Below are 12,072 nucleotides of genomic sequence, written 5' to 3'. Positions count from 1 at the left end.
CTCCTCCCAGCATACAGAGAGGAGCAACACATAACACATTCATATCTCGTCACTAACGCTGGGAGGAAGCGTGGCAGTGCACTGCTGAGCCTGCTGGGACATCCTCAGAGCACATAACACATTCATATCTCCTCACTAACGCTGGGAGGAGGCGTGGCTGCTGAGCCTGCTGGGACATCCTCAGACCACAGCCACGCCTCCTCCCAGCATACAGAGAGGAGCAACACATAACACATTCATATCTCCTCACTAATGCTGGGAGGAGGTGTGGCAGTGCACTGCTGAGGCTGCTGGGACATCCTGAGACCGCAGCCACGCCTCCTCCCAGCATACAGAGAGGAGCAACACATAACACATTCATATCTCGTCACTAACGCTGGGAGGAAGCGTGGCAGTGCACTGCTGAGCCTGCTGGGACATCCTCAGAGCACATAACACATTCATATCTCCTCACTAACGCTGGGAGGAGGCGTGGCTGCTGAGCCTGCTGGGACATCCTCAGACCACAGCCACGCCTCCTCCCAGCATACAGAGAGGAGCAACACATAACACATTCATATCTCCTCACTAATGCTGGGAGGAGGTGTGGCAGTGCACTGCTGAGGCTGCTGGGACATCCTGAGACCGCAGCCACGCCTCCTCCCAGCATACAGAGAGGAGCAACACATAACACATTCATATCTCGTCACTAACGCTGGGAGGAAGCGTGGCAGTGCACTGCTGAGCCTGCTGGGACATCCTCAGAGCACAGCCACGCCTCCTCCCAGCATACAGGGAGGAGCAACACATAACACATTCATATCTCCTCACTAACGCTGGGAGGAGGCGTGGCAGTGCACTGCTGAGCCTGCTGGGACATCCTGAGACCACAGCCACGCCTCCTCCCAGCATACAGAGAGGAGCAACACATAACACATTCATATCTCCTCACTAACGCTGGGAGGAGGCGTGGCAGTGCACTGCTGAGGCTGCTGGGACATCCTGAGACCGCAGCCACGCCTCCTGCCAGCATACAGAGAGGAGCAACACATAACACATTCATATCTCCTCACTAACGCTGGGAGGATGTCCCAGCAGTGCACTGCTGAGCCTGCTGGGACATCCTCAGAGCACAGCCACGCCTCCTCCCAGCATACAGAGAGGAGCAACACATAACACATTCATATCTCCTCACTAACGCTGGGAGGAGGCGTGGCAGTGCACTGCTGAGCCTGCTGGGACATCCTCAGACCACAGCCACGCCTCCTCCCAGCATACAGAGAGGAGCAACACATAACACATTCATATCTCCTCACTAACGCTGGGAGGAAGTCCCAGCAGTGCACTGCTGAGCCTGCTGGGACATCCTCAGAGCACATAACACATTCATATCTCCTCACTAACGCTGGGAGGAGGCGTGGCTGCTGAGCCTGCTGGGACATCCTCAGACCACAGCCACGCCTCCTCCCAGCATACAGAGAGGAGCAACACATAACACATTCATATCTCCTCACTAATGCTGGGAGGAGGTGTGGCAGTGCACTGCTGAGGCTGCTGGGACATCCTGAGACCGCAGCCACGCCTCCTCCCAGCATACAGAGAGGAGCAACACATAACACATTCATATCTCGTCACTAACGCTGGGAGGAAGCGTGGCAGTGCACTGCTGAGCCTGCTGGGACATCCTCAGAGCACAGCCACGCCTCCTCCCAGCATACAGGGAGGAGCAACACATAACACATTCATATCTACTCCCTAACGCTGGGAGGAGGCGTGGCCATGCACTGCTGGGACATCCTCAGACCACAGCCACGCCTCCTCCCAGCATACAGAGAGGAGCAACACATAACACAGTCATATCTCCTCACTAACGCTGGGAAGAGGCGTGGCAGTGCACTGCTGAGCCTGCTGGGACATCCTCAGACCACAGCCACGCCTCCTCCCAGCATACAGGGAGGAGCAACACATAACACAGTCATATCTCCTCACTAACGCTGGGAAGAGGCGTGGCAGTGCACTGCTGAGCCTGCTGGGACATCCTCAGACCACAGCCACGCCTCCTCCCAGCATACAGAGAGGAGCAACACATAACACATTCATATCCCCTCACTAACGCTGGGAGGAAGCGTGGCCATGCACTGCTGAGCCTGCTGGGACATCCTCAGAGCACAGCCACGCCTCCTCCCAGCATACAGGGAGGAGCAACACATAACACATTCATATCTCCTCACTAACGCTGGGAGGAGGCGTGGCAGTGCACTGCTGAGCCTGCTGGGACATCCCCAGACCACAACCACGCCTCCTCCCAGCATACAGAGAGGAGCAACACAACACATTCATATCTCCTCACTAACGCTGGGAGGAGGCGTGGCCATGCACTGCTGAGCCTGCTGGGACATCCTCAGACCACAGCCAAGCCTCCTCCCAGCATACAGAGAGGAGCAACACATAACACATTCATATATACTCACTAACGCTGGGAGGAGGCGTGGCAGTGCACTGCTGGGCCTGGTGGGACATCCTCAGACCACAGCCACGCCTCCTCCCAGCATACAGAGAGGAGCAACACATAACACATTCATATCTCCTCACTAACGCTGGGAGGAGGCGTGGCAGTGCACTGCTGAGCCTGCTGGGACATCCTCAGAGCACAGCCACGCCTCCTCCCAGCATACAGAGAGGAGCACCGGAGAGGACCGAGTGATGCAGTTAGCGCACCCCCTGTTCCTTTGTTCGGCCCTCTCTTTGTCCCACCACAACCAATTTCCCGCCAGTTGGGCTTGTTTTCTTCAGAACGTCCTCGGCTTTTGTTGGGAGTTAGCACTGAATGTGAATATAAACGTTTTTGCCATAAAAATTAGTTCTTCTCAGAGACGGTGTACTAACAACCCCAATGTTTTGTTGTTATATTTGTGGCAAATATAGTGTTGCAAAAGAAAGAAGAAATATCACTGAATTCGTAAAACAAGCGTATCAGGCTTATTTTGGACGTCACACAAGCCAGCAAGACAAGATTTGGGTGCATCACAAAGTTTGTAAAATCTGCGTGGAATCACTCCGCAATTGGACTAAGGTGATCGCAAAGGACTTAATTTTGGCATAGCTATGATGTGGTGTGAGCCAAACGATCACTTGAGTGACTGCTATTTTTGTGCTGTAAATGTGAAGGGTAGAAATGCAAATGGGAATACCCAAGTATGAATTCTGCAAAACAACCGATACCACATAGCGAAGATTTACCTGTACCATCATTCAGTTCTTTGTGCGAAGTTGAATGTGATGATGTGGAAATGTTAATTTCATCCAGTGCAAGTGACAACACAGATAAAAGTTTGAAGAAAGTTCCTCTACTCCAAACAAATTTTCTCAAAAGGAACTAAACGATTTTAGAATTTATCGAAAAAAGTAGCTGAACTTTTAGCATCCAGACTTCAAGAAAAGCACTGTCTTGAGCCAGATGTTACTATAACGTTGTATCGAAATAGAGAGCAAGCCATACTGCCGTTCTTTATCCAAGATTAAAATCTTGTGTATTGCAACAATATTCCGGAAGTTCTCCAGATGATGGGATTAACAGAATATCGAGCAGAAGACTGGCCGCTCTCTTTGGATAGTTCAAAAAGGAGCTTAAAATGCATATCACTGCACAATGAAAATAAATTTGAGTCGATTCCTATCGGTCATTCAACAAAACTTAAAGAACAGTATGAAAATATCAAGTTAGTCTTAGAAACAATTGCTTATTCTGAGCATCAGTGGTCCGTTTCTGTTGATTTAAAAATTGTAAACTTTCTTCTTGGGCAGCAAAGTGGATATACTATGTACCCTTGTCACAGACAGTATGCTTACGGGATAGTCGTGCAAAACAAAAGCACTGGCATCAAACTGTATAGTCTCCAAGAGGTTATAACTGTAGGAGAAGCCAACATCATTCATGAGCCCATAATTGACAGGAAAAAATCATACTGCCGCCTGTCCATATCAAACTGGGTTTAATGAAATAATTTGTAAAAGCATTAAACAAATCAGACGATTGTTTCACGTATATTTGTCGAACATTTCCATCTCTTAGTATTGAAAAATGAAAGGCAGAATTTTTGACGGCCCACAGATACGGAAACTGGTGAAGGATCCAAATTTTACTACATCTATGACTGAAACCGAATCTGAAGCATGGCTGAGTTATGTGTCTGTCATTCAAAAAAATTGAGGTAATCACAAGGCAGACAACTATCATGAATTAGTCCACAACATGCTAAAATGTTTTGAGAAAGTAGGTGCCAACATGAGTATTAAAGTACATTTTTTGTACAGCCATTTAGATCACTTCCCGTCCAATCTAGGAGATTTAAGCAAAGAACAGGGTGAATGGATCCACCAGGATAATCAGATAATGGAAGAAAGATAACAAGGAAGGTGGGATCGTCCCATGATGGTCGATTACTGTTGGAGTCTGCAGAGGGACTGCCCGCAACAAGAATACAAAAGAAAATCCTACAAAAAACAGTTCTCATAGCTTCCTAACACTTATGTATGTAATTTTCCTGTGTCTTTTTATAACATTTTACAAATCAAATTTAATCAGAATAAAAAAAATATCTTTTTAACTATTTTTAAGATTGTTTAATTTTTTTTTCATAAATATTAAAGACATATGCATATCTCAAAAACTAGAGCCAATTGAAAAATAAGCATGGCATATTGATGATCAGGAGCACAAAATTAATCGAAATCGACTCTTAAATCCCTGGCAACAGATTAACTGTTCCCCAGTGTAATTGATTAGCGTTATCACTGAGAATGGCAATAGTGCCACCTATAGTGTCATCATTTAAAAACAAATTTGATTTCACAACAATAACACATTACCAAGCAAAAAATTCACTCACCTTTCGTTTCCTCAAGCACGTGCCGCAGATAACGCCAAAGAGCCCATTAATGACTTGGATTACACACAAAACAGTTTCAATGGCGCCAATCCCCAGCAGAATGGAGAATAATGTAACATTCCAGAGCACAATGTTCTCAGGTTCCTTGCAAATGCTCCAAGTGTCCTGATCAAACAGATAACTCTCCCTGCAGTGCAGAGGAATGTTCCGTTAGCTACAAGTTACATGTGGGATACATTAGATTACTTTTACAATCTCATTGTTATGTCACGACCCTTAGAACAAATAGCACATTATCTTGAATGCTGCATAATCTATGTCAAATGATGTTGCTTTAGATTGCTGAAATATTATGGTGCCTATTGATGAAGCTCTTTTTACTGAAAAAAAAGTTTCTCCTTGGTGTATTAATAGATGTTCGGTTACCGGGGCGGTCTATGGGAAGTCCAAAACTGCCACCATAATAGCTAATATCATATTTACAGTCCTGTATGCAAGCAGTAACGGCAACTTGCCCATGCTCCTCCATGTCCGAATCTGGAAGTAAAGTGATCGTGTAAGTGACTTACTAACCCTATGTACCTCGCGGGGATGGGCTCCTTTTGGAACCCATGTCCCTGCATGTATATTTTAGGAATAATTGATGCCCAATACATGGAGTCTCCTGTCTCTACATCAGTGCTTTGTAATGTGCGTTTGTAGCTGTAGATACATTTTCTTATGTTTAAGAACAGGTGATACTATAATATGAAAGATTAATGCAAATTTATCACCTATTATTATTATAATTATCGTTTATTTATATGGCACCACAAGTGTTCCGCAGCGCCTTACAAAGTACATAAACAAATAATTTGACAACGGACTTACAGTAAAAAATAGGACAAGGACATGGATAATATACATTGATACATAAGTGACCATAACACCTAGATATGCAACAGAGCGTAAGCAACCAAGTGTTAGGTGCCATGGTGGGGGGTAAGAAGTAGGTGAAAGTAAAGTAAGGAGAAGCACAAGAGGGTAGAGGCCCTGCTCGTAAGAGCTTACATTCTAACAGGGAGGGGCAGACAAACAGGTGTGACACAGATGGGGTAAACGGAGGAAGGAGCATGTTGCAGCAAGTTAGGATGGGAGCTGGAATGCTTTGATGAAATAGTGGGTCTTGAGAGCCCGTTTGAAGGATTGTAAAGACGAGGAGAGTCTGATAGGGAGAGGGAGAGAGTTCCAAAGGGCGGGAGCAGCACGGGCAAAATCTTGGAGGCAGGAGTGGGAGGAAGTAATCAGTTGGCATGAGAGGTGGTGTGCATTGGTTGAGCGAAGGGGGCGGCCAGGAGAGTGGAGGGAGATGAGGTCAGAGATGTAAATGGGAGAGGAATGGGTGAGGGCTTTGTAAGCAAGTGTGAGAACCTTATACAGTGGAGTTACAGTAACTGAAACCTTCTGCTTTGTAGTGCCACATGTACTGTACTGTTTTACCCTGTATGGCTTTATTGTTTTACTCTCTGTTCGGCGCTGCAGAACACTTGTGGTGCCCTATAGATAAAATGTAATAATAATAGTGTCTCAAAAATTTATTATGGCGTTCTTTTTCATGCTTAAATTGCACAAAAAAAAATAGAAAATCAAAGTTTTGCAGCATAATCAGATTTTTTCACTTTGTGGCCTCTTACACAAACAACAGCCCCTCCCATTATAAAATAATAAATAAGCATAACAAAAAGCAAACAAAATATAATTGGCTTCTGTTAATGAACCCTGACATTGAAAAAAATGGTCCATTCCATAAAAACAGGACCTGTTGGAAAATACATTAATAAAAAAATATAAAAAAAAATACAAAGTCAAGTAATTTTTCTGGACAAAACAAACACCAAAAAGCGAAAAAAAAAAAAAAAATATTATTCATTTTGATTAAATCTGTTATGCTAATACTTTATGGGTTTCTATGATGCCCAGGCGTGTGACTTACTCCTCAGTTTCATTCCTGAAAGGGTATGTGTATTCTCCATCTCCTGTGTCACACAGAGGTCCACGGACTAAACCCATGGCAGAGGTGACCACACAGTAGCCTCCTCCAACGGCGCCCAAGGCCGACAGAAGCACAGACAGGAACATCTGTGGAGCCCCAAACATAAGACAAGTCATCCATTTTTCCTTCCATCAGAGGCATTATGTACAGCAGCAAAACCAGATGAATTATTCTTACTTTCAGTAACATTATTTGTGTATTGTTTGCCTAGAAATAAATTTCTTCTTAATACTCTGAAATTGCATATGATTTCAGTATTCAAGAGATGGTCGCAACCAAGTAATTGGTACAAATAAACAAAAACAGTAGGGCCTAGGTTTAATTAATTCCTGGTTCCTTGGTCTCAGACGTACGGCTGGTTATGTATGTACAGTAGGGTTGATTGCTTTGAACAAATCTCAGATCTCTAGAGAGATTAGTCAATGAATAATGTGCAAGTTATTTGTATAAAAAGTATACTACGAATCCAATTGCAGAAGTGACTGTATAAATCACTATTTATTACAAATATACATGATTTTAAAATCGCCGAATCTATTCATGGGAAATTGTCATAGAATAAATCGGTCAATAGACTAAGTGAATCTCTTTTGTTATTTGAAAAGACAATAATGATGGCTGTTGTTCATTTCCATTCATGTCAAAGCCAGTTACTTCAATGGCTCATTCATTTAAATGGGGTTCCTTGTTTTGAAAGAAAATAGCTATTTATTACATTAGAGAGGTTGCATAATTAGTTTACAATATACTTATGATGATCTTTAAATATTACAATCCTCTGAACAAAATTGATCTTTTCTTCTTCTATATGTATTTACTGCACACTATAGTATAGTATTTTGGATTATTATAATTTCTTTTTTTACATGTCTGCATTGTGATAACCATCTTCGGTCTTCGGGGTACACATCAATGTTAAGCTACTGATGTGCCCTCCTCACCAGTATGGCATTCTTTCCTCCTCTATAGAGTCACAGCAACACCCTTAAATCTGTTCAGTCCCAGGAAAGAGGGTAAAGACTGAAGGTCTTTTTCAGTGCACATCCCCAGTGACCAGGTTTTGGGGAAAGGGGGAACAGTAGAGATTAAACAAAACATGAAACTTCAAATAAGGAGTCTACAGAGGTGCCTGTGCCAGGGAAGGGATACCCATAGCCCTTACCTCTAAAAGCAGAATAGCCCTCGCCTCTAACAGCAGAATAGCCTACAGTGCCATGAGAGACTGCTACTGACCCAGATAGGACTATTTGAATATGCACATTAGGCTAAAGTGGTTTCTGGCTCTATGCAGTGTTACAATGGTGTCCCCTGTGTCTCCACCTCCTACAATAAACTGTTACGAGATGGATGAGTTAGATGAAGCGATTAGTTTGTCTAGAATTAAGACTGTGGCAGAACCTGAGCCTTGTTGACCACCTACTCCCTGTGTAGTGACCCCAAAGGTAAACTCACTGGGCAGGGGGACACAGCCACCGAGACTTTATCCAGTCCCTGGGGAAATACTATCCTGAATGGGACTAGCCACCTACAACTGAACACAGTTAACTTTTCAAGTGTGTGTAGACAGACGCTTTAGACCAGGGGTGGGAAATAAGCGACCCACCAGCTATTGTAGAACTACACATCCCAGCATGCTATGCCATAGTTTTGCTATTTGGCCCTGCTAAACCTGTTGCAGGGCATGCTGGGATGTGTAGATAAACAGATGCTGGAGGGCCACTTATTGTCCAGCCTTGCTCTGGACACCGTGTAAATGAAGCTGAGGATGCTGCAGAGAGTCGGGGAGCTGAGCTTGATGGGTAGATCCAGTGATTGCAGTATAGCCATTATACCACATTTGCCTGTGTCCTGAGTGTAGCTGAGGATGGGAACTCTGGCCCTCATTTAGAGGCGGCCGCAAGAAGCGACCGCTCGTTCTGAATGAGGGCGGCCACTTGTATTTTTTAGTGTGGCCTCCTGGTCGCTAGCTAAGCTGTGGGTTACCACCCACAGCTTTAGTGACCGACCAGGTTGCTGGTCGCGATGGTCAAGACCATCGCGACCATCGGGGCTTGCGACGAGACCCTAAGGTTGGGTCTCGGCAACCGCAAGCCCCAGGGAGCTTCCTGCTCTTATCGAGCAGGAAGCTCCCCACTGACATCACTGCTGATGTCAGTGCTGCCGCCCACAAAATGGCTGGCATTCCTTAAGGAATGCCTCTGTTTGTGTAGCCACCCCCCCACCCCACCTACAAAACGGTGCAAGCTGTCGATCAACATCGACAGCCGCCCCTTTTGTAGTGAGCTTGTAGTGAAATTATCTCGCTCCGGGGCTTGCGCGTGCGCAGGGCCTTAACATCGACCCGGTTGCTAGCGCTCAGCTGAATGAGACCCTCAGTCTGAGCACTAAGTACGAGGGAGTAAGTTGGGGTGAGTGCAGCAGTGATGGGCCAGAAAAGTAGGGGGTAAAGTGACAGTCTTTCAACTGAAGAATGTTAGCTCTTGAGCCAAGTGTCCTAACTTCCTAAGTGAACTGCACTGGAGTGTAATGTGAGGCGATAATAGAAAGACTATTATTATCTTTCAGTTATAAAGCCCCAATATTCGACATAGCACTGTACACCAAGGAGACCATGATATAATTAATTACATACAATGCCGCGAAACAGGGGGTTAAGATGACGTCGCTCTTGGTGGAGAAAGTGAGTATGGCGACTGCATTGCAGAAACATTAATAGCCACCAATATGAAATCTGCCATTGGTGACCGGCATTTACGTGCAGCTACCTATGGTGTGATATGGTGGTTAGAAAGACGAGAGACAGTGGGAGATGGAGACATGAAATGTGAACTAATCATTGTAGAGTCAACTTCTGGCGACCTCCACGGCACCACTATTTCCCATTCTCCTCACTGACTGCTACCAGTCCTAAATCCATCAGAAGATGACTATGTGGGAGGTAGGACACCGAGCTGGTCTAGAGGTTCAGCCATTCCTAAATACTCACCAGTGTCATGTAACCTGCATGTGCAGGATCCCCTGCTTGCTGGAAGCTGAGACAACAAAGCATAAGCTAGAACCTGTGGGGCAAGTGATCCAATCAGGGATGTGCAGCCTCCCCGTCATGACGTCATGCCGCGCTTGCTTCAGTGTAAAAAAAAAACTTTATTGGGCGCAAGGTAATGGACATGGCAGCGGCGGCTGGGGCTGGGTGAGAAGTGACTCACAACGAGTCACTCACTTATTCGCTGTATTGTGCAGCTGGGAGGGAAGACCCGGCCCTGGGGGGATAGCAGTGGGCACTTGCGCGGGCGGCTGTAGGCCTGCAGCATACTGGTAGGAGTGGCCGGGATCCCTCCTCCGGGCCTTTCGCTGCTGGGGGGAGTGGCAGGCGGGCGCGCGGGCAGCAGCAGACGACGGGAGGGCCCCCTGAGTGTTCGGGCCCAGGACTCGAGTCCCGACAGTCCCCCCTGATGGCAGCCCTGCCCCTGTCATACTCCCTCCCATATCATACTCCCTCCCCTGTCATACTCCCTCCCCTATTATACTCCCTCCCCTTTCATACTCCCTCCCCTATCATACTCCCTCCCCTGTCATACTCCCTCCCCTATCATACTCCCTATCATACTCCCTATCATACTCCCTCCCCTATCATACTCCCTATCATACTCCCTCCCCTATCATACTCCCTCCCCTATCATACTCCCTATCATACTCCCTATCATACTCCCTATCATACTCCCTCCCCTATAATACTCCCTATCATACTCCCTGTCATGCTCCAGAGTTTTGATATAAAAACTGTGTTTTTATACACCGCACGTCACTGGTTCCAATAGTACTTTAAAGGTCATTTTAGAAAGAAATGCTGCTACACCACCCACCGGGGATACATAAGAAAAGTTCAAATATAACATCATTTGTCATACATATAAAAACAAAAAACTTTGATGTGAAGAATCCTAATGTAATATTATGACCATGGCGTCCTTACCCCACATCTGTTTGCGCAGCATCCGTCTCCCCCAGCACACAGCATCATAAATGCTGGCAGGAAAACCTGCAGGTGAAATAAAAGAGGTGATTGGACTTTTAACTATATTTCGACGGTCAGGCCTTCAAATGCAAAACAACTGCTCTCACTATAACCTATATAAAAAGATATTACTGAGGTGCCCTCCCCCCAGCTGCAGCCATTTTTCCTTAGGATCTGTCAATTCTGCAGCATAAACCTACAAGTACTATGCAAAAATGGTAATAATTATTGTTAGCTGTAGTTTTATTTTGTTGCTGTATTTCTACTTAAAGAGAACCTGTCACTTCTGTGCAAAACCTGTTGCAGAGAACAATTTCCTCTCAATTCTCTAATTGCACACATCCTGCATCCCTGGAAACAGGAGCGTAACAAGGGTGGGGCATGTGCCCTGGGTGCCGGTGGGGAGGGGGCGCCAGTAGAAGCTTTGTTTTCAGGGTCGGCGCTGGCCCGCAGCCCACATAACCCCAGTGGGCCCCACTCCGTGTCTCACATACTCCTCGTTAGTGGCAGATCGCCAGCCGCCATTGCCCCTGTGGAGCTTCGCCTTTTTAAAAAGGCGCAGTTGTCCTCTCCAAGGGATCTACTTACTAAGTCTTGGATGGAGACAAAGTGGACGGGGAGAAAATTCCAACCGACCAGCTCCTAACTGTCATTTTTCAAACACAGCCTTTGACATGGCAGTTAGAAGCTGATTGGCTGGTACTTTATCTCTGTTTACAATAGCAGACAGAAGTGCCCGGGCCACGGGCAGCGTTGTGCTGTGAGGATGAGGATGCAACGCTGCCTGACAGACCAGCCGGGAGAAGAATGGTCAGAGGTCCTTTCTCCAACTTGGATCTAGCAACAACCAGCTGCAGAAGCCAGCCCTTGTGTGGTAAGTAAAAATTACTTGGGAAGGCACAGTGCTGGACATGGATGGGAAAACCTATGTGGGCAGACCAGGGCCGTAACTAGGGTAGTGCGGCCGGTGCCACCGCACAGGGCACCGCAGGACAGGGGGCGCTGTTTGGGCCTGCCAATTTTCTGTTTATTATTATTTTCACTTGTAGCTTCCTCTTATTTTGTCACCAGCATCTCCTGGCCTCCCCTATCTCTTCCCTGGCCCTTCCCCATGAGACCATGCCCCTTTTTCGTGTGCATTATGTCCCTATTTTAAA

The 12,072-nt window shown here is 46.2% G+C and overlaps 1 protein-coding gene across 1 annotated transcript in view; it reads right to left on the bottom strand.

The window, feature by feature from the left end:
* Positions 1-12,072, bottom strand: part of LOC148478265 (transmembrane 4 L6 family member 1-like) — a 28,712-nt gene that overhangs the window by 3,505 nt on the left and 13,135 nt on the right. Inside the window, exons 2-4 of the mRNA XM_088455716.1 lie at positions 10,874-10,939; positions 6,841-6,986; positions 4,869-5,055 (exon numbers count right to left, since the gene is read on the bottom strand). Of these exons, the coding sequence (XP_088311842.1) occupies positions 4,869-5,055; positions 6,841-6,986; positions 10,874-10,939 (399 nt within the window). The remainder of the gene's footprint in view (positions 1-4,868; positions 5,056-6,840; positions 6,987-10,873; positions 10,940-12,072) is intronic.

This window comes from Taudactylus pleione, unplaced genomic scaffold (genome assembly GCF_031769625.1).
Source record: "Taudactylus pleione unplaced genomic scaffold, aTauple2 ptg000667l, whole genome shotgun sequence".
In the NCBI taxonomy this organism is placed as follows: Eukaryota; Metazoa; Chordata; class Amphibia; order Anura; family Myobatrachidae; genus Taudactylus; species Taudactylus pleione.
The sequence above is the reverse complement of the archived record's forward strand: the minus strand, read 5'-3'. Positions and strand labels throughout refer to the sequence as shown.